Source organism: Eschrichtius robustus, chromosome 20 (assembly GCF_028021215.1).
Source record: "Eschrichtius robustus isolate mEscRob2 chromosome 20, mEscRob2.pri, whole genome shotgun sequence".
Lineage (NCBI taxonomy): Eukaryota > Metazoa > Chordata > Mammalia > Artiodactyla > Eschrichtiidae > Eschrichtius > Eschrichtius robustus.
This window is the reverse complement of record NC_090843.1, coordinates 5,257,852-5,284,992: the sequence shown is the minus strand read 5'-3', so window position 1 is coordinate 5,284,992 and position 27,141 is coordinate 5,257,852. Positions and strand designations below refer to the sequence as shown.

At 50.8% G+C, this 27,141-nt stretch overlaps 1 protein-coding gene across 6 annotated transcripts in view; it reads left to right on the top strand.

Moving 5' to 3' along the window:
- The window catches only part of SLC39A11 (solute carrier family 39 member 11), a 422,853-nt gene that overhangs the window by 343,606 nt on the left and 52,106 nt on the right, over positions 1 to 27,141 (top strand). For all 6 annotated transcript variants that reach the window (XM_068531048.1, XM_068531047.1, XM_068531049.1 and 3 more), the window contains one exon: positions 12,627 to 12,696. In XM_068531048.1, the coding sequence (XP_068387149.1) occupies positions 12,627 to 12,696 (70 nt within the window). The remainder of the gene's footprint in view (positions 1 to 12,626; positions 12,697 to 27,141) is intronic.

Sequence of the window (27,141 nt, the reverse complement as noted above, 5' to 3'; positions counted from 1 at the left end):
TGAAATGAAATTGTATATTTGCCTCCTGAGGAGACAGACTGTACAACCAACCACAGAGGAAGCCCTTTCTAGCTCCTTGGTCAGCCTTGTTCTGCTTCTATGAATGCACTCCCAGAGCTAAGGACCACCAGACGCAGGAGAAAAACCCAGAGAATAGGAAAGAAGGACCAAAATGAATAAGACAGCCTACCCTGGAGAAAACAGATAACCCAAGAGACCAAAGAAAAGATTGTAAAAATTCTAAGTCATATGTTCATCCAGTTCAAGAGCATATCATTATACCCATAAAGCAAGAACTGACTATTATGAAAATGGAACAGTCAGAGAATAAGAAAGTCTTCCTCAAAATTAATACTGTAATTGTTAAAGAATTTTTCTGAGGTTAATTGGGTAGACTGATAAGAATATGCCGGATGAAAGGCCAAGCTGGTCATCTGGAAGGTTAAGCAGAAAACAAGCCTCCAGCTCACAGACAGAAAGGCAAGGCTGTAAAATGGGAGTAGAAACATGCAGGGAAATTTGTCCTAAAGGGCAGGAAAACACAACCTTGCAGATTCAAAGGAGCCACCTGGTGCTGAGAAGTATGAATGAACAAAGACCTCTCCCACAGATGGATCTTGGCGAGATTTCAAAACTCCAAAAAACAAGGATGAAAAAATTTAAGCACTCCCAGAGAGAAAAGTTAGCTTAACTACAAGGAACCAAGAATCAAATTAGCATCAGACTTCTCAGCAGCAACATTGGGTCCGAGAAGATAATGGAATAATGACCTCGATATTGAGCAGAGGTCATCCAGGACCTAGAATTTTCTATCAGGTCAAGCTGTTAAGTCACAGAGCAAAATCAAAATTATTTTTACAAATGCAAGGACTCAGAAGTTTATCACCCACTCATCTCTTATGAGCTCAAGGAGGTCCTCTAACAAAATGAAGAAGGAACCCAAGAAAGGGGAAACAGGACACATAAGAAAGGTGGCATCACAAATACTGTGCGAGTCCACTCGTAGGGGGGACCTGGAGGTGTCAGATCCACAGAGACGGAAAGTAGATCGGTGGTTGACAGAGGCTGGGGGAGGGGGAGTTAGAGTTTAACGGGGACAGAGTTTCAGCCTTGCAGGGTGAAAGGAATTCTGGAGATGGATGGCAGTGATGGTTGCACAACAGTGTGAGTGTATTTAATGCCACCGAACCATACACTTAAAAATGGTTAAGATGGTAAATGTTGTATGTATTTAATTGTTAAAAGTAACAATTGCGAAAGGAAGGAAGGAAGGAAGGAAGGGAGAGAGAGAGAGAGAAAGAAAGAGGGAGGGAGGGAGGAAGAAAGGAAGGGAAAGAATGGGAGGGAGGGAGGGAGGGAGAAGGAAGGAAGGAAAGAAGAGAAAGGAAGGAAGATGGTATCTAAGAACTAGAAGATGTGGTGGTGTGATGAATTGGGAGATTGGGATTGACATATACACTAATACGTATAAAATAGATAATTAATAAGAACCTGTTGTATAAAAAAATAAATAAAATAAAATTCAAAAATTCAAAAAAAATAAATAAAAATAAATTTATCTATTTCTCCTTTCAAAAAAAAAAGACCTAGAAGATGGAAAGAATGCCAAAAAGAATCAAGAAGGAATCCTCTGGGCCTTGACTCTTGGGACCATCTTCTTCAAATGGGAAGAGTTTAAAGCCTTAGGATTGTTTTTCCTTCCCTTCACATAGCAACCTGATTATATAAAGAATAATATGTTAGCACCAATATTGTAAATTCACTTTTTATTTGGATTGCATTTTTTCTGAATTGGCCTGAGAATAAATCATAAATGAAATGTTATTTACAGAACAATATCAAACGCTCTAACTTTGATAAAGGCAGAAAGAAAGCAGAGGTCGGAAGCATGTGCTCTGTATTCCTCAACATTTATAAGGAAGACTCAACAGAGTAAGGTCGATAAGGAGGAAACCGTCATGCTGTCAACAGACTATCTAAATCAAGACTGTGATAAATTAAGAAACCAATGTATTCATGTTATTTAAAGTGATACCCATCAGAGAATTGAAAATCAGAATTGTTAAAAAATACTTTACCTTTTGGGAGTAGAACTAGGGGTGGGGAAGTGGAGATAGGGAAATTTATTACTTTAGACTCTTTTGAGCATTTTGAATTTTTTTCCATGTGTAAGGATATCGCCGTGATTAAAAAGCAGTGTAATGGAAAACAACCACCTTTTAGTTTCAAAATAAGAGTGTGAAATGAGGCCTTTTTATGTGCCTAAAGTCTTTGACAAAGTAAAACTGGAAAATGGTCTTCAAGTTTATGGAGATAGTAGCAATTGAGATAGTACTAGTACTAATGAGGGTTTGAACGGAGGGAATCCTGGAAAGCAGTAAAGGAAAGCCGGAGAGAGCAGAGCCCAGGGGTGTGGAGACCAGTTTCCACATCTCTGACAGGACGAACAATAGTACCAATCTCATAGGGCTGTTGAAAGGACCAGATTAAACAGTTCAGTAAAGAGCCCAGACGGAGCCTCCACACTTGTTAGCTAGAATTGCAGATGGCTCGCTGAATTCATACCTCTCATCCCCAACCTGTTATACGTTTGGAGCCACCTAGAGCATCTGCATTCAATGACTTTTTACTTTGGACTCAACATATCAAAAACCATATTCATCCTTTTCTGCCCAGTCAATGCCCTTTGCAAACCTCCCCTTTGAGTTAACGCCTTTATGCCAGTTTCCTAGACTTCATCTCGGCATCCCTTCAGCCATCCCCTGCGATTTCCCCTCGTGCCTGGGGCCTCACCGAGGCTCGCCAGTGCCTGGCAACGCTCTGAGGCCGATCCGCCCACTCGAACCTGGTCCTCACCCTGTGCCCGAATACGGCAATCTCTGCCAGACAGTCCCCCGCCTCCCTTCTGTCCCCAGACTCCAGCTTTCCTCATATTTCAACATTGTTCTCCAGATCGCTCTTTCTAAACGTTTTGAGCAGAGAAATACGTTTCTAATTTTATGACTCTAAAAGAATATTCTAGATTGTGAATCCCTTAAAGATGGGAACCACGTCTCACAATGTGTGTTGTATCCTACACAACACCTAATGGCTATTTGACGAATATTTGGAGAGATGGCACCCAAGTGGACCCTCTTGCTGACACTGACTCAGTGTCCAGTCCTTTGGGTCCCGAGCAGGAAGGAGTCATAATGATCAATTAAACCAGAAGTCAGTGTGATGTGCTCTGAACCAGAAGGAACACGTGGGCTGAGCATCTTACAAGCTGTGTGGCTTTGGGCATGTTGCTTGACCACTTTGAACCCCAGTTTCCTTTTCTGGAAAATACAAATAGTATCAATTTTGTAAGGTCTGGACAGGTTTAAGTCAGATGATGAACCTAGAACGCCTAGACAGAGTTTGGCTGAATTGTTGAGTCTTTGGGCTGCAGATTGCAAAGCGAGAACTCAGAGTGGTTTGGGAGAAAAGCGGGGTGTTGAAAGGATGTGGGTGCACCTCCAACACACGAAGGAAGGATGGAGGTGCAGCCGGGCTTCGGGCTCCAGGGATGGATGAAACATAGATACGAACACCTCCGGGCCAGTTTTCTTGTTGTCAGCATGCCTGCGACACTCTCTCCTCCTGTAGGTCAGCTTTGTCTACAAGGTGTGGAGGGCCAGGACAATGACAGCTTCTGAGCTTTCCATCCTGTGCGTGAGGAGCCATGGCTGTGCGGACAGGTCCACGCCTCATGATCCGGACCACGTGGGGCCCACCCTGAGGAGCCCGCGGGCCCCCACCTGGCACCTGGCAGCCCCAGAACTGGGGTGTGCAGGGCTGAGGGTTAATTTCCTCCTGAGTTAACTTCCCTGTAAGAAAGCATGTACCCCTCCCCTCCCCCCACTGCCCCCATTAGCTACATCATTGTGCTACACCATCTGCATTCGATGTACCGAAACATAGCAGTGATCTGAGACGTCAAAATCTTTCCCTTGCCTGGTTTCTGGAGATACTTTGGTGGGAGTCAACTATGGGGCATGATAATGGGGATTATTCATCATCCTAAAAGAACTACCAAAGTCTAATTTTGTTGAAAAGTCCTCCAAAGGGATTTAACAGAGCCTTTCCTCCCAATTTCTTGAGGCTCTCTAGTCCGGAGGAATTACAAAACCATGGCTAAGTACCCCTCCGCACCTCCAAACGTGTTCCCCATCCAGGCGTGTCCAGGAGTTAGGACGCCGCTTGCAGGGCAGAGTGCAGCCAGGTGCACCGACAGCGGTGTAGGTGTGACTCCAAGGCAGCTGGCCCCGGGCTGCCCTTCCCTGCGGCAAGGCTGCTCCCCCTGACCTGGGACGGACCCAGGCTGCAGTGCCTCTTCGGGTGGAATCAGGGGAGGAGGAGCAGGGGTCAGTGGCCGTCCACTTCCTGAGGGCTGATAAATCCTCTGGGTAGGATCCTTCACAGTTCGATCCTGTCGGTTTTCGAGGGGCGCAGAGTGGATGACACCAGCATGCTGCTGGGGGACAGCTGACTCCCCGGCTCACCTGCCTTTGCCTTGCCCAGGCATCCCGGTCCTTTGTGGGGAGGAGCATCCTTCTCACGAAGCGGGTGGCAAGCTGGGTTATCTGCTGTGCCCGTGCACGTGCTCGCTCTCAGCTTCGGACGTTTCGGCAAGGAGGGGTATCTGGCTTAATTCCCCCTACGACTTCCTTCCAGTGACACTCTGAAGTGGGAGTGAAGCCATGGGAGTAGCTTTTGGCTGGAGTGACTGGAGGAGCATGGTTTTCTGGGTCCATCGTTGTGTAAGGGGAGCCTAACTGCTGACGGTAGAATATGCACGAAACCAAAAAACACCCAAAACCCGCACACTTGCAAACATCAATGAGGAAGTTATTTCAATTAGAGTGGGACTCAACGTTAGAGTATCTTCAACTATGGACGTCTCTTAGTATACTCCAAGACGTGACTTTATTGATACTGCTAAGAATTGGAGTTCAACTCAACTCTTCTGGAACACCGCTATTTTTCATCTTTCCCAACACTTAACTTCATCCGCTATGAATAGCAGGGTTCGTAATCCATGGTAGAAAAGTGCGTCGAACTACTTTTTCCAAAAAAATAACACTAAGGTGATGACTTCCATTCTCTAGAGGGCCTTTTCGAAACCCTATAGGAATTCTGTGGCAATACCTGGCTGGGCTATACCAACATTTTGTTTAATAAGTGTGTAATATGATCAGAGTTCCCACCTTCCTGGGTTTCCTTCCCGCTAGAAATCTGCGGCCAAAGACAGGCCAGGCAGGGGGTTTAGCATATTGGGGGCCAGTCTCCCCAGAAGGCTCAGCCAAGCTATGGGATCAGAGTGGGAATGAAGGCAGCAGGACTGCCCCATTGGTGTGTGTAAGCCAGACACGTTGACCCTTGATGGCCAGGGAACCCCTACTGTCATGTGATGTGACATGGCCCCCTCACCTGGCCTGGTACCCGTCTCCCAGCTTAGTGACAGTGCCCAGATGGGCAGGAGCAGAGGAGGAATCGAAGCTGAGCTCGCCCGGCACCCTTGGCGGCTACTGAGGCCACCCCCATGGCCGCCATGGTCCCGTCCAGCAGCAGATACGCTAAGATGGTTCTTTCTCTATTTTCAATGAGTGACCTGGGAACGAATAAGTGGATGTTCAGACTTTCTCCTAGAACTGGGCCCACACGTAATGTTACAGGGCTAGAAGGGACATTATGAGGCCACCCACTCCATTCTTCTCACCTCACCCTTCTCTCCCCATCACAGCCGTCCCTGACTGGGGAGTAGCACCACCTTCAGAGACCAATTCTCCACCCAGGGGAGGGATATTCTCAGCCTCCCTTCAACGAGCTAATCATATGTTTCAAAACCCTCTTCCGTCCCCTTTTCCCTTGCCTAAATCCCTCTGGCTGCAATTTGACTCGTTTTTCTCTTGTTCTGTCCTCAATGGAGAAGGGAATGAGTAAGCCATCCTGTTTCGCATCATTTCTCCACCTTTTTTTTCTTTTTGGCCTCACGGCCTGTGGGATCTTAGTTCCCCGACTAGGGATTGAACCCGGACCATGGCAGCGAAAGCTCCGAGTCCTAATCATTGGACTGCCAGAGAATTCCCCATCTCTCCAGCTTTGAGGTTTGTCGTCGTCATTGTTGGTGGCTGTGCTGAATATTCTTAAGCCCCCACGAGATGTTAGCTGCTGTCTTAAATTTAATATTTAAAAAAATATTTCCAGAACTCATTAGGTTGGATCATAGGAAATTGCTGTTTTATAGTTCCAAAAAAAAAAAAAAAGCAACAGTTAAATAGGGAAAAAAGTCATAACATCGCTGCTCTTTTCCTGCGTTGCTGTTGTTACCCAGAACAAGAGAAATGAAACCCTACAGGCTTCAGCCCTGGTCAGACCACTGAGTTCCATTGCAGAAGCTCCACTCTTGCTGAGATCATCTGACAGCTGGACCCACATGCAGAGGAGCACAGCCAGGCAGGAGGAAGCAGGATGTCCCCACAGCAACTCGGATTGCCCTGTTTCCACCCCAGCAGGGATTTCAGCTGAACCAAGATAACCCCCTTTCTCTCTACCCCACATAGGCGTTCCTTCCCATCCACTCATGGGACCTGATGCCCATGAAAGTCAGGCAGGGCTGCAATCACATAGGTGTCACTGTTTTTGGAGGCTGGAGAGGTCTCTTACAGAAGATCTGTGAGCTCCACCCCATGTGCTTCAAACTAAGAGCTTCTAAGCCCTCAGTTGAAAAAAAGAAAATACTAGTTGCTATAGTCTGAATGTTTTGCATCCGGCCCCCCAAATTCGTATGTTGAAATTCTAACCCCCAAAGTGATGGTATGAGGAGGTTGTGCCTTTGGGAAGCGTTTAGGTCATGAGGGTGGAGCCCTCAGGAAGGAGATTAGCGCCCTTAAAAAAGAGGCCCGAGAAAGCTCCCTTGCACCTTCCAGCATGTGAGGACACAGAGAGAAAGCACCATCTGAGAACCAAGAAGTAGTTTCTCACTAGACACCCAGCCTGTCAGCATCTTGATCTTGGACTTCTAGCCTCCAGAACCGTGAGAAACAAATTTCTGTTGTTTCTAAGCCACCCAGAAGCCAGTTTACAATATTTTGTTATAGCAGCCTGGATGGACTAAGACACTAGTTTTTTTTGTTTGTTTGTTTTTTGTTTAAAAAAAATTTTTTTTTAATTTATTTTATTTATGGCTGTGTTGGGTCTTCGTTTCTGTGTGAGGGCTTCCTCTAGTTGCGGCAAGCGGGGGCCACTCTTCATCGCGGTGCGCGGGCCTCTCATTATCGCGGCCTCTCTTGTTGCGGAGCACAGGCTCCAGACGCGCAGGCTCAGTAGTTGTGGCTCACGGGCCCAGTTGCTCCGCGGCATGTGGGATCCTCCCAGACCAGGGCTCGAACCCGTGACCCCTGCATTGGCAGGCAGATTCTCAACCACTGCGCCACCAGGGAAGCCCGACACTAGTTTTTAACCGTTCACTTTCCGACCGCCTATGTAAACTCCAAGAGCGTTCTAGAATAATTTAAAATTTTTGTGAAAAGTACCCCTTGATGGGAGGGGATGGTTGGGGGGAGGAGGTGTTACTGGCATCTAGTGGGTAGAGGCCAGGGACGCTGCCCAGCGTCTTAGGCTGTACAGGCCAACCTCTCACAACAGAATGTCAGCAGTGAGAACCCCTGCTGGGTGCACACCGTCCTGTAGGCAAAGCATTGTCATCCTTCTTTCCTTTGTACAAGAACCTTAAATCATATACCAGGATTTGAGCCCAGGTCCGTCTCAACAAAAAGCCCATGCGCCCCCATCCCCACCGCGCCCCGAGGATGAGGAGAGACGGAGATTCAGGAGGGATGGGGGATGGAGAGAGGCCGCCACACCCACCTTCCAACGCCCCCCCAGAAGATTGGAGCAGGGGTGTGGGGTTGGAGGAATCTGCATTAGAGCTTATTCTCAAGTTTGCCCTTAGGACTCTGCCTCACCCTGCATCCCGGGGGCTTATAACCCCAGGTTTGGAAGTTTGTTTTCCTTCGGTCTGCATCTGAGTTAATGGCAGTAGCTGTGAAAAGAGGTCTGGCTTGCTAACAGTATTCCAGCCACATTGGATTCTTGTCTTAATTACCTCGCTAATTTGCACGTTTGGTGGAAGACCTGGGGGTGTGAACGCCAGTCGCATTTTTTCCCCTGCTCTCTTTCACCCCGCGGGTTCCTTCTACCATCTGTTGATCTTCAGTGTCTGCCTTCATTCCCTTATTTATGTTCCGCGTGGGTCATTTGTCTTGGTTTCTCATTAGTTTCGCCCTCAGGTAATCCCTCCACCTTCAGAGACGGTAACAATTACATTCCCTTCCTCCATCACCTCTTCTTCCTCTCCTTTACTCTAAATCCAGGGGGAGACGGAGTTGGCCACCTCCTAAGGCAGCATGTGGTGTGCGTTTGGCGGGGGTGGGGGGGTGGGGGGGGGCGTGGTACCCACTCTGGGCGTGGCCAAGGTACAGGGCTGGGCAGAGGCAGGTTGTGTTCACTTTGCCCGCAACCTCTTTAGGATACAGATATTCTGATGCCAGCCCTTCCCGCCCACACCTGGGAGAAAACCACAGCCCACGTCAGCCAACTGGGGTGGTGGGGGGCCAGGAGGGGGAACTGAGGGTCAAGCCTGGTTCTGCCCCTTGATGCTGTGTCACTGTGGGCGAGCCCTTTCTCTCCTGCATTAGTTGGGTAACCTAATGAGCCCTCGCGAGCATTAGTAAACCAAGTGCTGCTGGCTGCTTGCTAAATAACTAGAAAGGGTTAGTTTGCCAATTAATGTTAGGTCCTGTCCTCAGGACCGCACTATCATTAACATTAAAATGACTAATTAGAGCAAAATCTTTAACAGAAGAGCCACCAGCTGTTGTCTATGGTTTAGAAACGCAAGTTTTTTCAAAGGGAGGGATTTGCCCCTCTGATGTCAGGAAACCCCTGGTCAGTCTCTGCCTAGCTTTTGACACCTGGTGAAGAACCTCGCGCTGGAGACCCACACTTACCGATGGGAGTGGGTTGTAGTCTGGGCCGTGTTGGCGCAAAACAAGGTGAAGAACAGCAGGCTTGTAAACGCTGGGCTCCCCGAAGGTAGGAGACGGGCCAGGTGGAACCACCTCAGGTGTCCTCTGACTTTATCTTCTCGGGACCATGGCCAACTCCTGAGATGCAAGGGCTGCACAAAAAGAGGCTGCCTCCTTCCCAATGGCAAGGATGCCTGACACCCTCAGATGTATTCACCCCTAGCCCGTCCTGAAATTCAGCTCTCGGCAATATCCGGCACCTCACCTAGGACACTCATTCCTTTTGAAGCTTGTCAGATGCATCAGGCAAACCTGAAAGTGTTGAACTTGTATCCACCCCCCTCCCTGGAGTGGTGGCTTCTGCAGAGCCCACCCTCAGAGGAAGTTTCTGAAAGAGAAAGAAAAGGACAAGCAGCTATAAAGAATGAGGAGCCTGGACCTCAGAATCAGAGCCCAGCTGGGCGCTCAGACCAGCTCATCGTCACCTTTCCTCTCTGATCCGTAGACTGGAGGTGACGGCTCCCACCTTCAGTTCATGAGCTTCTGCCTCGGGGCATGGCCTAGAAAGGGCCACCAGCCCCTCATTTCTCCAGAGAAAGACCACAGAGAGACTAAGATCTTGAATTACAAGGCCTACTTTGGAACCTAGAGTCGTCCTAGAGGATAGACTTGGTGAATGAAGACTCAGCCTTTCTTAAGAATTGATATCAGGCGCCTTAAAAATAAATAAAATTTTAAAACCTTGATCTTGAAAAGTCTGGCTGCTCTGGCAGTGCGGACTCGGCTGCTGCTTTAGCTGAGAGCTTGTAGCGGGGGCTTCTCTGCAGCCTGCTGTGGTGTGTGTCATGCATGCAGGGAGCCCGGGCCCAGGAGCCTCCATCCTGCTGTCTGGTTTTGGCAAGACTCCCAAACCCTTGGCTTCTGGATCTGGCAGTGGCTCAGGAGTCGTGCCAGGTGGTCTCTGGGGTTTCCTCCACCTCTAGAGTCCTAGGACTCTGTATCCCATGATCGGTTGTTACGAGAAACGTGGGGAGATGTTTGTTGAGGCATCAGAATCCCAGACGCTCAACCAACAGCCTCCAGGGGCCACAGCTGCCCCGCAAGGCCCCCGCGGGACCAAAGCACAGAGCGTAAGGGTAAGGTGAGGCAAAATGGAACTCTTCATGCTTTAGCAGGGTCTTTGGGCTCCAAGCCTCATTGTGGTCTCCTGGCGAACCAAACTGGATCACAGGTGAGCTCTTTGGCCTCACCATGGGACAAGCCGCCCAGAGCCATTATTATAATCCCAGCGTCCTGGGCCCGCTCCAGCTAAACAGGACACACGGACAAAAAGGGGCAGTTTAAAGGGCAGTGAATCCCAAAAGAAGACACGCCCTTCCCACTCGGCAGATTTTGACCTCTTCCCTCTTCGTAACAAAAGTTCCTCCTGGCCCCAAGCCCTTGGTCTTGATTCTGACCAATATTGGCTGTTCTCTTTCCTATTCGGACTGGGGTTGCACTCCCCCGTAGATGTCAGAAAGGGTCTTAACATTGTGCTTCTACGCCACTGATCCCAGGCCACTGGGGCAGTTCCTTCCTTTCCTCCCTCCCTCCTTTCCCTCCCTCCCTCCCTTCCTTCCTTCCTTCTTTTTCATAGCCCTTCTTACCTCTCCATCAGATATATGCAGACCAGCACGGCTCTCCCACATTTGATCAGGGCGTTGGTGAACTTGGCAAGCTCACTCCTACTGGACAGGACTTGGAAGATCATCTGTCCATCCCCAAGCTTCCAGCTACACTATGGTCACACCATCTCAGAGCAGACTGTAAGAGTCCCTGCCATTGGAGGATGGATTGTCAATGTCTGTGATGACGTCATTGGGCCACCATATCCACCTTGGACTTCTCGTTGCACGAGCTAATAAAACCCTATGTGTTTAGGTCCGGGGTCATCAAAGTCTTTCTTTAAAGGGCCACATAATAAATATTTTAGGTTTTCAGACCATTTGGTCTCCCATTACTCTCTGCTGACATAGCACAAAACAGTTACAGACCATTCATCAACAAACAAGCATGGCTGTGTGCCAATAAAGCTTTATTTATGGGCACTAAATTTTGAATGTCGTATAATTTTCACGTGTCATGAAATATTCTTTCCTTGATTTTTTTTTTTTTGACTATTTAAAAATGTAACAATCATTCTTACGACTTCCCTGGGGGTGCAGTGGTTGAGAATCCGCCTGCCAATGCAGGGGACACGGGTTCCGTCCCTGGCCCGGGAAGATCCCACATGCCACAGAGCAACTAAGCCCGTGAGCCACAACTACTGAGCCCGTGCACCACAACTGCTGAGCCCGCGCACCTAGAGCCCGCGCACTGCAACGGAGAGTAGCCCCCGCTCGACGCAACTAGAGAAAGCCCGCGCACAGCAATGAAGACCCAGTGCAGCCAAAAATAAATAAAATAAATAAATTTAAAAAAAATCATTTTTAGCTTGCAGGCCATACAGAAACAGGCAGTGGGCTGGATGTGGCCCCTGGGCTATAGTCTGCTGACCCTTGGTTGAAGCTACTGTTCCGTGGATTTTCTGTTACTGGCAGCCTCGTGCAATCTTATGTGACGTAGTGATGGGGATGAACCTTTTTTTTTTTTGGCAAGCATTTTTTTATTAATAAAAAGGATTAAAACAGTCAAATTCAAATGAACTCTGGGACTCAAAAACTTCTAGTTTCTAGTTGCAGAATCAACACATAATGGAAAAATCCAATGACATTTAAAAATGTAAGATCCATTTTTTTAAAAATAAATTTATTTATTTATTTTTGTCTGCATTGGGTCTTCATTGCGGCGCGCGGGCTTTCTCTAGTTGTGGCGAGCGGGGGCTACTCTTCGTTGCGGTGCACGGGCTTCTCGTTGAGGTGGCTTCTCTTGTTGCGGAGCATGGGCTCTAGACACGCAGGCTTCAGTAGTTGTGGCATGTGGGCTCAGTAGTTGGGGCTCACGGGTTCTAGAGTGCAGGCTCAGTAGTTGTGGTGCATGGGCTTTGTTGCTCCCCGGCACGTGGGATCTTCCCAGAACAGGACTCGAACCCGTGTCCCCTGCATTGGCAGGCGGATTCTTAACCACTGGGCCACCAGAGAAGCCCCAAAAATGTAAGATCCATTTTTTTATGGAGTTCTTTTACTTGCATTTGCAAATACAGCGGTGCACCCATTTCAGAGATTAGCCTTAGCAAGATCTGCTTTTAACCTGTATTGTGTCACGTCAAAATGCTGTTGTTCTGATTTCTTATGGAAGAAGTGAAGAAACTGCTTGCTCTTAACAGCTGATTAAGTATAAGCGTGTTGAGTAACTATAAAGTATGCAAAAAAGACCAGGGGATTTGCCAATGTGATGAAGTGTGTAACTGGTTCCACGGTGTCCCAGGGGTTCCCCCACCAAGCGAGTCGGGCCATCACCCAGCCCCAAATGGACAGCAGTTCTAATCCAGCCCACAGGAGTCTGCTGGCTTTGGCTTCTGAGCAAGCTTCGATTCTACATGCATGTATTATAGAAAAATGATTCCTAACCCATCGTACTTTTTTATGTCTGTTTCAGAGGGTCTTGCTGTTGGAGTTGGATTTGGAGCTGTAGAAAAGACGGCATCTGCTACCTTTGAGAGCGCCAGGTAAGCCGACACCTAGTGCCTTAGAGCGTGGCACTGCACCCGGTGGTGCCCGGAAGTGCCTGCTGCCTCGGGTGAGCTGTCTGCACATTGCACATAACCGTGCAGCAGCCCCAGCCCCCCAGGTCTGACTGGCGGAGGCGAGGAGGAGGTCAGGGAAGCTCATACCTGAGAGAGGTACTCTATCAAGAAGCAGGTTTACACCACGTTTTTCCAATGAGCTGTCTGATGGGTAACCGTTTTGAAAACCAACAATGGATATAATCGCATGCTGTTCTCCAAACCCTTTAAATGTATAAGTACATGATAAAGACAGTGTCCTGGGGGGACTGGTTCCAGGACCCGCCGGCGGATACCAAGATCCTCGAATGCTCAAGTACCACGGTCGGCCCTCGGTGTCCACGGATCCTGCCTCCGCAGGTTCCGCATCCGCGAACTCAGCCGTGGGGGGATGGCAGGATCCGGAGGCCCAGCTGTACCTCGAAGGCAGCAGCTGACGCTCCTCACCGCTCTCTGCTTTAGAAGCCCTCGCTTTCTCTTTCCGGCCACTGGCCTCTCCTGGTTGCCTCCCTCTTCCATCTGCCTCTTCACAGGCTCTTCTGCAGGTTCGTGTCCTGCGGCCCGTCCTGAAATGTTGATGTCCCCCAGCGCTCCATCTCTAGGGCACCCTTTCTTCTCACTTAGCGCACTCTCTCTGGGGATTCTGCCCCATGCCCATGGCTTTATTTTCCATCTGTTTGCTGGTGATGCCCAAGTTGATCTTCTGCCTAGATTTTTTCCCCCGAACTTATTCTTACGGGTCCGGCCACCACCCGTATGTCTCCGCTCGGGTGTTTCGCAGGATCCCCGCACCCAGCATCTCCAAAGTTGAACTATTGTCCCCATCCGCTGTCATACAAAACCCCAGGGTTCCCCATCACCACCTGGTACCTGGTCGACCAAGCCAAACTCACTGTCATCCTTGGCTTCCTGTTTCCCCTCGTCTTCCCTAGACAATCAGCAGGCCTTGTAGATTCTTCCTTTCCTCTCCCTCTGTTGAATTACAGAGCCTAGATAAGGCTGCAGCCTTGGGACCATAAAGAGGCATCATGGAGATAAGCTACCTGGTCCACCTGTGCCCACAAAATCACGAATACTACAGCCTCCAGGCTGAAGGAGGGCGGGTGGAGCCTTCTGTCCAAGGGCGGCAAACTCAGATGCCTGTAGAGAACTAAGAGGTAACAAATAAGTGCAGACAGGCAGGTGGAGACAGTTGGGAGTGGCGAGGCCAGAGGTGAACTTCGAACAGACGGCACGCACACTCTCTAAAAGGTGCTCGAAATCACAATTATTTTGAAAACATAATTCAGGTCAAAGAGATGGTCCAGGGGCCCCTGGTTTCTGTATCGAAACCACACGTTTCTCACTCCACTGCCCTCTGACTGGTATAATCTCAAACTCTACTTTTTACCCGCCTAAGGCAATGGCACCACCTCCTTTAATGATCTGCCCTGTGTCTAGGGATCATGGTTGCCAGGAACTAATTCCTCACGGAATCCCTTTCTCCCCTCTTCCCTCGTTCCCAACCTTGCGTGGGGCCTCTTTACAGCCCATCACCTCCTTTTCTCGATTCCCTCAGCTGCTCTGGGGCCCCTGTGTGTTGCTGTAGTCACTGAATTCTAATGCTTCGTGTTGAGGGACGTGTCTGCTCCACGAGGCCCCGAACACGTGTGCGGGCTGGCACAGTTCTGGGTTGAGATTTTCTCTGTTCTCAATTCTGATATTTCTGTCATTCTGTTGGACTCCCAAGTCACTTCCTCGCCCTGACTCCAGGGTCATCATTAACAAGATGCCTGTGGCGAAAATCACAGGAGCCATGGATGGGGAGAAGCCTTTAGAATGTAAGAAATGTCACCAAAATCCAGGGCTGATTGTGATTCGTCATGCCCTGCGGGCTGCTCTTCCTGACCCGGGCTGGGGACGGGGAGTTGGGCTTTGTCCCCAGGTACAGCCGTTTTGATCTTGACTTGGTTTAGACCACAAGGAACGTCAGGGGTGGGCAGTGTCGGGCGGGGGGGCGGGGCACGTGCTAAGGAGCCCTGCGGGGCTGACCCCTTAAGCATACAAAGGCCAGTTCCTCCCAGAACTCGGGGAGATGCACATGCTCCAGAAATGTCTGTGCCAGCAAGTGACAGCCCAGCGCCACGCACTGCGCTCACGGGCCCGGCTTCCTGTCTGGTGGCACCATATCTCCTGCAACCTCAAGATGTCAACTCCGATGTCCCTCTATTCTGTCACCTGCACTTTCTGCTAATCTTTACGTTTCTGAAGAAAGCAGAGCGAAAGCCTTTCCAACCCAACTCCCCCCTTCCCTAGACCAGACAGATCCTCTCTGAGTTACATAAACCCTCAACGGGGCTCTCCAGCTGGGATCGGGCTGGGGCGCTGGACTGGGTATTTTCAGCCTCATAAAACCCTCTGATAAACAAGCATCCTTGGGGGGTTTTATGCCCCTACACTCCACCCACCCCCGTCACAGCCGGTGGGCAGAGCCGTTAGAGCTTTGCCCGCATCACCACTGTGTCCAGGGTATCAGGAGTAGGGGTGGGGGGAGAGCATGTCCACGCAGGCCACAGAGAGGGAAAGAGGGTGACCTCATGCAGACCCGCTCCTTCAGCCTGTCTTCCCCACTTACAAATCCATATATAGTTTGTGATTTGGGTTCTTCCTTTCAGATTCCTCTGATCTTACTCTTCAGCGGTAAAACTCAGAACAGCCCCCAGGCAAGGCTTGGAAGCCTTCTCCGCCCTTAGCTCATGCTGCAGACCAGGGTTTCGTGGGAGGGAAAGGAGGGAGGGAGGGAGAAAAAAAGGAGAAAACAGGCTAACACTGAGGGGAGGGGTGCAGAAACAGTCATCAGACGATTAAATACATCTTTTGAAAGAGCGAGGTTTTGCTTTTTAGAATTCCAATTCTATGTAATTAACAAGCGACACACCTAAAGCACAACGTGCAAAGGTGGCAGATAGAGGAATGAAAGAAGACGCAAGGTGAATGCTGATCAAAAGAAAGCAGGTATTACAATGTCAGTATCAGACCAAGCCGACTTCAAGGCAGACAGCTACAGAAAGAATAAAGGTCAGTACTTAATGAAAAGAGAAACAATGTACCGGGATGACAGAACGATCCCGCATCCGTACGCTTCTAGCAACATCAGCCTCAAAATGCTCAAGAAAAATTGTCAGAATTGCAGGGCACAGCAGACAAAACTGCAGTCATGGTGGGGAGTACCATTCCCCTCTCTGACACTGATAAAATAAAGCGTTACCAAATGTACATAATGGACACCTGTAGACCCCCAACCCAGCAATTAGAAAAACTTAAACATTCCTTCCAAGCACATGTGTGTATGTTTCCCAAAACTGATTACAGTACTGTGCCACAGAGAAAGTCAGAACACCCCCAGATCAATACCATTCAGACCACACTCAGACCTCAGTGCGATGTAATTGAAAATCAGTAACAAAAGAGATAGCTAAAACAATTGGTTAGTGGGCGGTGAAACTGTCAGGTGCCATAAGATGAGCACAGGGAGGGATGCAAACCAAATTACCTAAGAAACCAGTGGACGAAGGGCAAGGTCTTCCCCCATCTCAGGGGCGCTTCATAGAACGGGTGGCCTTAAAACAGGAGCGTGGCGGCTGTCCGCCTGGAGAGGCGGAGGTGATAAGGGCAGTCAGTACTGCGAGCTGGCGGGTGGGTGATGTCACCGAGATGGGATTCGTGTGGCGCTTTGTGGAAGTAAGACTGAAGGCCAAAGAAAAAGTGCGTTCTTCAGCAAGAGGCTCACAGCCTTGGTGGGTTCCGGTGCCCAGCAATGTTAAAGCCCAAGAGGAGACTTAAACATTAGTCTGGCTCAGTGGAATACTTTTGGGGGGAAGAGGTAGACAGATCCGTGTGAAGAAACCAGCAATTGAACAGATGCTATTGACACCACTGCTACGTGTTATTGTTATAGCAGCTGCGAGGAAGATAAGGGATGAGTTGACGATGGTGGGAATGAAGAGAGATTGATGGGAAGAAAACGTTTTAAGTGCAGAACAAACAGGCAGCATTTGTCAACCGATTCTGTTGTCATGTGGGAGGGAGAATTCAAGTTCGGGAGACATAAGTAATCACATAGGTAGCTGAAAGGGGCTGAGAGGGAAGGAGGGCTGGGTCTGCATGGATTCGGGAAAAGAAAAAGAGTTAGCTGGCAAATGCCTGGGACGTGTGGACCAAGCTAGCTGAGCCAGAGAGAGTTCTCTGTTCATTTAGCGGAGGGGTCGGCAAATGATGGCGTGTGGGACAAATATGGCCCACACCCGCTTCTGTAAATGAAATTTTATTGGAACACAGCCATACCCAAGTTCCCCATCAAAGGCTCTGACACCAGGAAAGAGGACAGGTAGGGTCCCAGCATATAATTTGTGTGCGGCTGCTGCCATCTAGTGTTCCGATGCTGTTACTTCATCACCTCTATGGAGCGCCCCCGCCCCCGGCCTTCTTCCACCTGGCCCACCTTCCTCCTGCACTAGATAGCCTACATCGTCGGGGGATCCCTTCAGAATTCAACATCCCCTGAAGGATGACGAGTCTCAGCCAGCAAAGGGCCGCCTGTAGTTCAAGGGAAACACAGCTTTCTTCTTTCTGATCTGGTCCCACAGCAATTTCTTTGGGTTTCACCGCGAAGAAATTCTTCAGACCTCCTGTCCTTGGGGAGTTGGCTGCTTCAGCGGTTTTTCCTTTCTGAAGTGTCATTACATCCAGAGCACGCGTGCTCCGGAGAGGAAACATGCCCTCAGCTCTCACTTAACTCGGTCGCAGGCATAATTCAAACCAGCAGGGAGAGCGAGGTGATTTATGCGCCAGCATTTCGCTTCACAAGTTGCTTCCTACTTAAGCTTTGACTTAAGCACAAGTCGAGAGGCGTTTGTAATCCGAGAGCACACCCTGACCGACAGGTACCGCAGGCATCCGCAGAGGACCCTGGCCACACACCTCACGGCTCACCACGCAGAAGCCACAGAGCACAGCCTGGATATTTTTTTTTTTCTGCTGAGCGCCCCGACCAGCCAATGCTAATCAACACCCAGACACTTAGTAAAGGATGCCTGGTAGCTTAGCCTGCATTCGGACCTAACATAGCTCGTTGAGTTACACATGCAGGCATCAAAATAAATTTTAAGGGGTGTGTTTGCCCCTCGGATCAAAGAGTAAAGCAAAAGTCAGGTATATCTTTCTGCCTGGCTTCTAAACCAGTAATGCCTGTTGAAATAGCAGCGCTCGTTTAAGACAGCAGCTGCTAATCAGCCAAGCAGCCGTTTGTTTCGAAACAAGGACAAGCAGTCGATGGGTACGTCTCTGTGCGTAGACCCGTGTGTGCGCATCCACCTGGGCAAGGTGTCCCCCTGCTTCCGCTCAAGTTTATTCAGGGAAGCACGTGGCGGGGGGAGGGGATTTAGGGAAATAAAAGATGCGCTTTCTCATTAGAGTTCGCCCAAGCGTCTCTTAAGGAGCAGGCTGGTCTCCCAATGTCCCCAGGCCTCCCTGTGGCGGGACCGAGTTCCCAGATGAGACCGTCTCTTCCTCAAGGCTGCCCATCTTGCCCCCCTCCCTGCCCACTGAACTGGGTCTCAGCATTCGGCGGGGAGGCGGGAGCCAAAGCCCAGCCTAGGCTCCCTGGAGAGTGGTCTCTAGCCTGAGACGTGGAACCCCGGTGTGAGGACACGCTCTGACTCAGCCAGCCACACCCATGCTGTCCTCCCCACCACCCCTCCCTTCCATCACGTCAGCAGAATTGGAAGGAAATTCTTGCACTGTTGCTTATTTGCAATAGCAGGTGGCACTTTAGCAGATCCATTTTAGTGTATGCAAACAAGCCCTTCTCTTGAACCCATCAAGCCACGTTGCCTGGAATTCTAGAGTCATCTACTGACAGCTCCTTCCCGAAACGTCTTCTTTCCAGTCCTCCCACACAGCTGCTCGCCTTACCTTGAATTAAGAGCGTTTGGCAGTGGTGGAGGGCAGGCCGTGGTTGGCAGACAGTGCCACCGTGCGGTAGTGGGACGTCATAGTTTGACTCTGGGTAACACGCACCTGGCCATCTGCCCGCGTCTTTGGCTCTTACTACCGACGTTTCAGTTTCCACGTGTGTCACACGAGAGAGGTGGGTTGCATCTGTGGTTCTAAGACCACCAGGCTTTGTGGGACAATAAAAATGTCCCCCAGGCACGTGAAGACTGATGTAGAAATGCCACCTTTTATATTTTGCAAAGTAAAGGCGTTGAGAGAAAGCTGCTCTCACTGCCAATCACTCTCTCTTAGAAATTGTATTATCACCAAAAATTAGTTCATAAACTCAGGATAGAACAAAGTTCTTTCTGCCCCCAGACAGGAACTTACTTCTCTCTCTCTTTCTTGCTCCATTCAAATTCATGAAAACCTTGTGCAGTAATAATATGTAATTATGTTCTTAATACAAATTAGTCTGTTAAGTCCCATTGGCTAACGCATAAAGATGACCTTGACTCTCCAATTTATTCTACTACTGTCTTTTAATCTATGTTGAAAATCCAGTTTCTCTAAACCAGGATGATATATTTTTTATTATTTTCTTTTGTGTTTTTCTTCCCTATCATCTTTCCGTGTACACAGAAGCCATCTCGGGGTGGGGAGAGAGGAAGTCACAGCCTCGGGAAGGATCTTGATTCCTGAATTATTAGTTTTATCCAAAAAAGAGAGCAGTTTAGCTTGGGAAAGAATCTGATCCTGGAAGAGACGAAACTCCATTTAATTGATTAATTTTTTTCCCGCTGCTGTGTGGAAATGGGGGCTATAGGACAGGGTGTAAATCTTGACACAGACACCCATGAAATGTGCTCATTTGCCCAAAACGGGGTTTGCGGTGTGAGCTGAGAGAAGTCAAGGAACACAGGCAACTGCAGACCCTTGTCCTCTGCTCCCACGGCGGCGAAGAAAGCAGGTGCTCACACGTGGGGAGGGGGTGGAGCGCCCCCTGCCGGCAGCTGCGCACGCGGGGAGCCCTGAGGACCCAGTCAGGGAGGCCCCCGGGGTTGCACTGAGGGGATGGGGGTGGGGAAGAGGACCGGGACCCGCGCTCCCCAGGCCCCGTGATGTGGCACAGCCGCGTTCCCAGAGGGCAGGGGCGGCAGCAGAAGCGGTAGGCGCGAAGCGCCCTCTCCCAGCTCTGAGTTGGGGCGCCCGTGGGACTCGGGGCTGTTGGGTAGGGACTCGGGGCTGCAGGGTTGGGACATGGCTCTCTGGGGAATGAGGTGGCTGAGCAGTGCCTGTGTGAGGGCAGCTCGCGTCTCCGACCTCGTCACCATCCATCCAACCCCACCCCATTTGTGCTCCGGGCAGAAGGCCAGGTGCCCACAGGGATGGCTCCCAGGCTGCCTTCTCTTTCCCCATCCCCGCCGTTCATGCAGGGTGGATGCTGCAGCAGGAATGAAGCCTCCTACCTGGCTCCGAGTGGCACCGTTGAGCCCAGAGCCCTGGAATGCAGGCGCATGGCACCCAGCTGTGAGCAAACTCAGAGTCAACCCCGGCCGGCTTCCAGACAGGACGGTAAAGAGCTGGGCACCGCATCCTGCCTGGGAGCGACTTAATCCCCCCTCCTGCATCCTCCCCTTCTACCCACCCGCTTCTCCCAGGGCACAGCCGCAGAGCTGTGCAGCCCTCACCACTCTCTGCTTCCAGAACATTCTCGTCACCCCCAAAAGAAACCCCACACCCACGAGCAGTCAGTCCCCCTCCCTCCCTCCTCGGAGGCCCTGGCAGCCACGAACGAGTCTACTTTCTGTCTCTATGGATTTGCCTGTTCTGGAAATTTCATGTAAATGGAATCAAACCATGTGTGGTCTTTTATGTCTGGTTTTTTCCACTTAGCATCACGTTTTCCGGGTTCAGCCGTGTTGTAACTCCTTTTCATGGCTGAAGAATATTCTGTTGTATGGCCGTACCATGTTAGTTGACGGAGGTTTGGGTTGTTTCAGCATTTTGGCTATTACAAATAGTGTTGCGGTGAGTACTGGCATACAGGTTTTTGTGTGGACATAGGTTTTCATTTCTCTTGGGTACATACCAAGCAGTGGAATTGCTGGGTCGTATGGTAACTCTAAATTTAACTCTTTGAGGAAGGGAGTTTTAAAAATGACCTTCTCTGCCAAAACAAAAGGATCCAGATTAGGCCAAGAGTTTATTTTAACCTTGAAAGTTCCATTCCCCAAACATCATCATTGCAGGAGCCCTTCCCAGGGCCGATCCCCTTCCTCTCGGGCCTTAAACCACAGGAATGCCGAGTGTTACAACCATAGGTGGTCTCCGCCGTGTGTTTGCTGTGTGCTCCGTTCTGCACTGTCCTCGCCCTTCGTTCTCTTGTTGGCTTTTCCATGAGAAGACTCATGGGGGAAGGACCCCTGAGTTGCCCCATTTTACAGACAAGAAAGTTGAGGCACCGAGAGGTGCTCTGTCCACAGCCTCAGAGCTGGTAAGGCGAAGGGCCAGGTATGTTCCTAGGTCTCTGGCTGTACGACTTTGATGCGTTGCTTTTTTTTTTTTTCCCCTGTGCCTCCGTTTCCTAATCTGCAAAATAAGAATAATAATCATTTCTACCTCAACGGATCGTTCTGAGAATTAACTGAGTTTATACGCGCAAAGCCCCGGCACAGGGCCAGTGTGTAGGAAGGCTGTATACAGTGCGGCTGTGATGTTTGCTTCCTGGCCTGCCTGTTTCAGACACTACACTCCAGAGAGATGCCCAGCCCATCCCTGTCCCAGCCCGGCCTCCAGGACAAGAGCTCCGTGTCCCCCCTCGCCCCCCCCTGCCCCCGAAAGAGAACCAGTTCAGAAGCGGCTTCCACAGTCCGTGTGGACCCAGCACGCAGGCCAGAGGCCCGGGTCCAGGACGTCAGGGTCTCTAGGTGTTGCTTCTGCTCTCCTGTGTCGTGGGCTCCATGCCTGACGCTAGGCCTTAGTACCCTCCCCTCCGTCCCCCCTGCCCCCCCCCCGCCTTGGCCCTCCCAGGCTGATTTTGCTGTCGTGTCTCAGCGCGGAGTTGGCGTGCTGGTTGGCTCTTGCCCTGGTCCTGCTCAGTGAATGTAGCTATTTGTCCATCCCGCACCCTCACCTGGAGCCTCTTCTCTACCCTACAGGGGACCCAGGACCGGGCTGGGAGTGGGCTGCTCTGCACCCGGCCTCGACGGCCCGCCTGAATTCTGCAGGTGGTTTTCTAGCGGGCAGCCCCGTCCAGACGGCACGAGCTGCTGCTTCCCTCTTGCCCCCCTCCCACCGCCCCCAGTTCCCTGGACTCACTCTCAGGCCCCCCCGTGTCACCGCACAAGTTACATGCCCAGAACAAGGAGGGAGGCCCTGAGTGCCCTCCTGTGTCTGCCTGGAGGCAGCTCCTCTCCATCAGCACGAGGAGCCGTTTATGCCGGGCCCCCTCCCCCTCCACGGCCCCCGGCCATCTCCACCCAAGTCCCTGGCGACAGGGTTGGCCGTCTTGGCATGGGGGACCAATCTCTACACAACGTGCACTCTGTTTAGCCTGAAGCAGGCTTCAGGGGAGGCTCGGACCCCGCAAGGCTCTTTGAGAACAACAGCGTCGTTTCTCTGTGGCTTTCCCAGGTGCTGGAGATGACACAGACTTTTCCCTCCTCTAGTCCCATCGCTGCCCGGTCCATCCTCCTGGACAGCTTGTTACAAGCGGCGAGAGGCCGAGAGCAAGTGTGCTTTTCAGAGCCGTGGGCAGCGTTCAGTTGGGCTGCTGGTGTTGACTGCACTGCATTTTGCTGGGCCAGCCAAGAGAGGCAGCTTGGGCGCATCGGTGGGTTCGCCACGTGGCACTAGTGGCTGCCTTTAGGGGATGTTTACATGCACTGCTCAGTCTTTACTGCCATCCCAGTAAAGAGGGGAGGACACAGAGCCCGGGAACTTTCCCTGAGGTCTTGCTTACGGCAGGTGGCCTGTTTTGGGAAGCCCGTGAATTAACACCTCTGCCCCTGCTGGCTCTCTCACCCCACCCTTGCCTCTGGCAATCATGGGACAGTCACGAAAGCTACCATTTACTGAGTGCTTTCCACGTGCAGATCCTGTGCTCCTTGACTCCTGGGGAATTCACTAATCCTTAAAGCCCCCTGTGAGGGAGAAATCACTGTGCCCATTTTACGGATGCAGAATGTGCCCCAAGGCACAAGGGAGTGAGGGCAGAGGCAGGATTTGAGCCCAGGCAGCCTGGCCCTGCAGCCTGTGCCCTTAACCCTGGCATCCTCCTGCCTCCTGTGGCCGTAGAGGCTTGAAAACTGGCCCCCAAAGTGGTGTGGGAAAGGAGGTCAGCGCCGTTGTAAAAAGTGTGTTATTTCCCACTGTAAGCGCTTTGAGCGTCGGCTCCAGGAGTTCTGATTCCACTGTCCAGTGCGTCTTTAAAATCACATCTCACTGGGCGAGCTGGGAAACAGAAGCAGATGTGAAAGCTCTTCAGGGAGGGGCAGGTTTTCCAGCCAGCCTCACTGGCAGCAAACATACATGTTCAAGATGGTGTGGCACATCACTCCTGGCATTTGTTGCCACAGTAGGGAACTGTAACCCTTGCCAGGTGCCTCCAGGCAGCAAGGGCTGAGGGGAAGACGGAGCGAGAAGAGAGCGCTGCAAAGAGATGGCACCCAGATGCTCCAGGCGGCCGCTAGGTCATGACCACTTCCAGCCTCACCTCCTGGAAAGCGGACGGACGGCTGGGCTGGGTCACTGGGAGGCTAGAGCTCCCCAGCAAGAGTTACCTGCCTACAGGCTCCAGGACATGGGGAGGTGGTGGGGGGGCCCGGGCATTTAGAACGACGGTGTTGTAGTAGAATGGCATCCCCCAGAAAAGGATGTTGAGTCCTAACCCCCAGTACCGGGAATGTAACCTTAGTTGGCAGGAGGGTCTTTGCAGACGTAGAGAGTTAAGATCAGATCACAGTGGATTAGGGTGGACCCTAAATCCAATGCGACTGGTGTCCTTATTCGACGAGGAGAAAAGTCACACACAGAGGAGGACGCCGGGTGACAACGCAGAGACACCCCGAGGGGAGACGGCCACGTGGTGATGGAACCAGAGATCAGAGTGACACAGCCAGAGGCCAAGAAATGCTACCGGCCGCCGCCCGAACCTGGAAGAGCTAAGGAAGGATCCTTCCCTAGAGATTTCAGAGGGAGCGTGGCCCTGCTGACACCTTGCTTTTGAGCAGATTCTAGCCTCCAGGACCGTGAGAATAAATCTCTGTTGTCTTAAGCCACCCAATCTGTGGTCCTTGGTTACAGTGGCCACAGGGAACCGATAGATAGGGTCTCCCCAGTGTCCATCCACATCTTCCAAGCCCCGCTAGGCTTTCTTCACCTCCTCCCACGGTGGACGGAAAGCTCTGAGCATGACGCTTGAATCCATCTTCTTCTCTATCCCGATGCATTTTGTTTTCCCCACCCCTTTGCTGGTCTTCATTTCCTATTTCAAAAGGAGGCTCGGGTTTGGTTTGGTTTTGGTTTTTTTTTTTCCCTTAGGCCTCTCTCAGTTCAATTTGAACCCAACTGGAGGAAAGCAACAGCTTTCTCCTTTTCTGAGAGGCTGCCTTCAGCCGCTGGCCCGCGGGAGTCCGGGCTGTCCCCTGCACTGGAGCTATTAAACTGTCATAAGAAAGAGGCCTTTGTCACGGGGAACACGGCCCTCGGCTCAGAAACAGAGACAGATTGTGCCAGAAAACAAACAACAGGAAAAAAGGTCCAACCACAAAATTCTTTGGGACTTCAGTCATCGGCTTCTCACTTGTTCTTAAAAGACAAATTTCCTTTCTTTGGTCTAAGTCCATCAGATAGGTCGTTGGGTTTTTAGTTCTGTCCAGAACCGAGGGCTGGGGGCCTCCACCCAGCTCCCTGTTTGCATGATGTCATGCCTGCCTGCCTGCAGGTAGGGGAGTCGGAGGTGGCCCTGGACCTGCGCAGGGGGTGGGATGAGGTTTCGCAGGGGACTGAGGGCCTGACTTAGATTTTAGTGCAGGGAAGGGGGAAGCGATGAAAAAAGTCACAGAGGCCAAGTTACAAACGTCATGTTACAAATGCGCGGTGACCTTCTGACTTGGCATTGGCTCTGGCAGAGGCCTCAGAGAGCCTCGTTTCATGCAGGAGAGGAACAGAAGGACAGTGACATGCCCAAGGCCACATCGTTCCCTAATGTCAGACCACTGCTGCCTGCTCAAGACCACTGGCCAAGATGCCCCTTGACCCAGCCTGGCACCGGGAACTGCTGCGGCCCGAGCCTTCTGTTTGGCACAATGACCTCAGCCCCCTCCGGGCCAGCTTTCGCCCTTGACCATCTCAGGGTGGGGTGTGGGAGGGCAAATCAGCATTTTCAACAGGGTTCCCCTGTGCTGGGTTGCACCCCACGGCGTGAGAACCACGGTTCTAGAAGGAAAGTGGAGAAGAAAGGCTTAGGGGACCCCCCCCCACCCCGTTCCCACTGTCCCTTCCGAAGGGGGTTATGCTTCCCAAGGCTGCGGCTTTCCTAAGTCAGGGGAGAGAGGCACCGCTTCAGAGAATGCATCCTCTTAAGACCAGCAGGTGAATGACAACGAAAGAAATGCTGGCTTTTTATTGCAGGAGGGCAAAAGACCACATAATTGGCAGGACCTCATGCAAAATGAAAATGCAGGCTCTCTTGTACAAGAAGCAGGAAAAAAGCTTTTTCCTTTGTTCTGTGATGTCTCTCTCAACCTGTCATGGTGTTTTGTTTCATTTTATTTTTAAAATGTGTAATTGTGGTAGACTATACATAGCATAAAATTAACCATTTTTAAGTGTATGATTGTGTCATTAAGTACGTTCCCATTATTGTGCAACCATCATATTCTTCATCTCCAGAACTCTTTTCATCTTTTTTTTTGTTTGTTTTGGCTGTGTTGGGTCTTCGTTGCTGCGCGAGGGCTTTCTCTAGTTGCGGCGAGCGGGGGCTACTCTGTTGCAGTGACTTCTCTTGTTGTGGAGCACGGGCTCTAGGCACGTGGGCTTCAGTAGTTGTAGCACATGGGCTCAGTAGTTGTGGCTCGAGGGCCCTAGGTGCACAGGCTCAGTAGTTGTGGCGCATGGACTTAGTTGCTCCGCGGCATGTGGGATCTTCCCGGACCAGGGCTCGAACCCGTGTCCCCTGCACTGGCAGGTGGATTCTTAACCACTGCACCACCAGGGAAGCCCGAAGAACTCTTCTCATCTTAAAAAATTAAAACCCTGTCCCCATAAACAACAATCCCCCATCCCCCTACCCCAGCCCCAGGCAACCACCACTCTACTTTCTGTCTCTAGGCATTTGACTGCTTACTCTATAGGGACCTCAGAAAGGGAGTCATTTCACGTTTGTCTTTTTATGACGGGCTTATTTCACTGAGCACAATGTCCTCAAGGTTCACCCGTGTTGTAGCCTGTGTTAGAATTTCCTTCCTTTTGAAGGCTTAATAGTATTCCGTTGTTTGTATGGACCACATTTTGTTTATCCATTCCTCTGTCGACGGACACTTGGGTTGCCTCCACCTCTTAGCTTAGCTATTGTAAATAATGCTGCTGTGAACACGAGTGCACAAATATCTCTTTGAGACCCTACTTTCAATTCTTCTGTGTGTGTGCCCAGAGGTGGAATTGCTGTACCACGTGGGAATTTGATTTTTAGTTTCTTGAGGAACGTTGTCATGGTGCTTTTTATCTGCTGTTTAAGGCAGGGGTGCTTTCTGGAGGAGTGCAGACCCTCATAGGCTCCCAGGGCCCCACTTGATCATGGCCGGGTGCCTGGGGAGTGTGTGTCCGATCCTGACCTTCCTGGTGCCCAGGCCCCTGAGTGGCTGCCCTGGTCACTCAGCCCTGCATGAAGGAGAGCAGAAAGAAATTGGGGGAGAAAAAGTGAGCGTCAAGGAGCTGTGGTGATGCCAGGTGAGGTGATGTTGAGTATGTACATATAAAGGTCTGTGATTCCAGACTTTTCCGTCAATTGTTGTTCGACCAAGTGAACCTCTCATGGTTGGCCTCCTGCATCCACGTTCCCTCTTCAGCCAGGCAGGTGGGCAGCCCCGAGGACCCAGGTCTGAACCTGGGGCAGGGGCAAGAGGTGCACAGTTTGCGGGCTCCTGGTGGGCCCACCTTCCGGCCAGGTTCAGGGAGCAGCCCCGTGATTACAAAGGGTTACTGTTCTCCGGGGTCTAAACACACGCAGTGTTCAAACTCAAGCTTTCTTCTTTAGCCTCAGTTTCCTCATCTGTAAAATGGGGTTGCCTTGAGGAGTACACAGCCGAGAAGGTCAGTCTCTTCTGGGCAGCTGGCACTTGACCCTCGGGAGCTGTTAACAACCCCAGCAGCTGGTTTGAGGGTGCAGACGGCTGTGGCTGCAGCATGTGG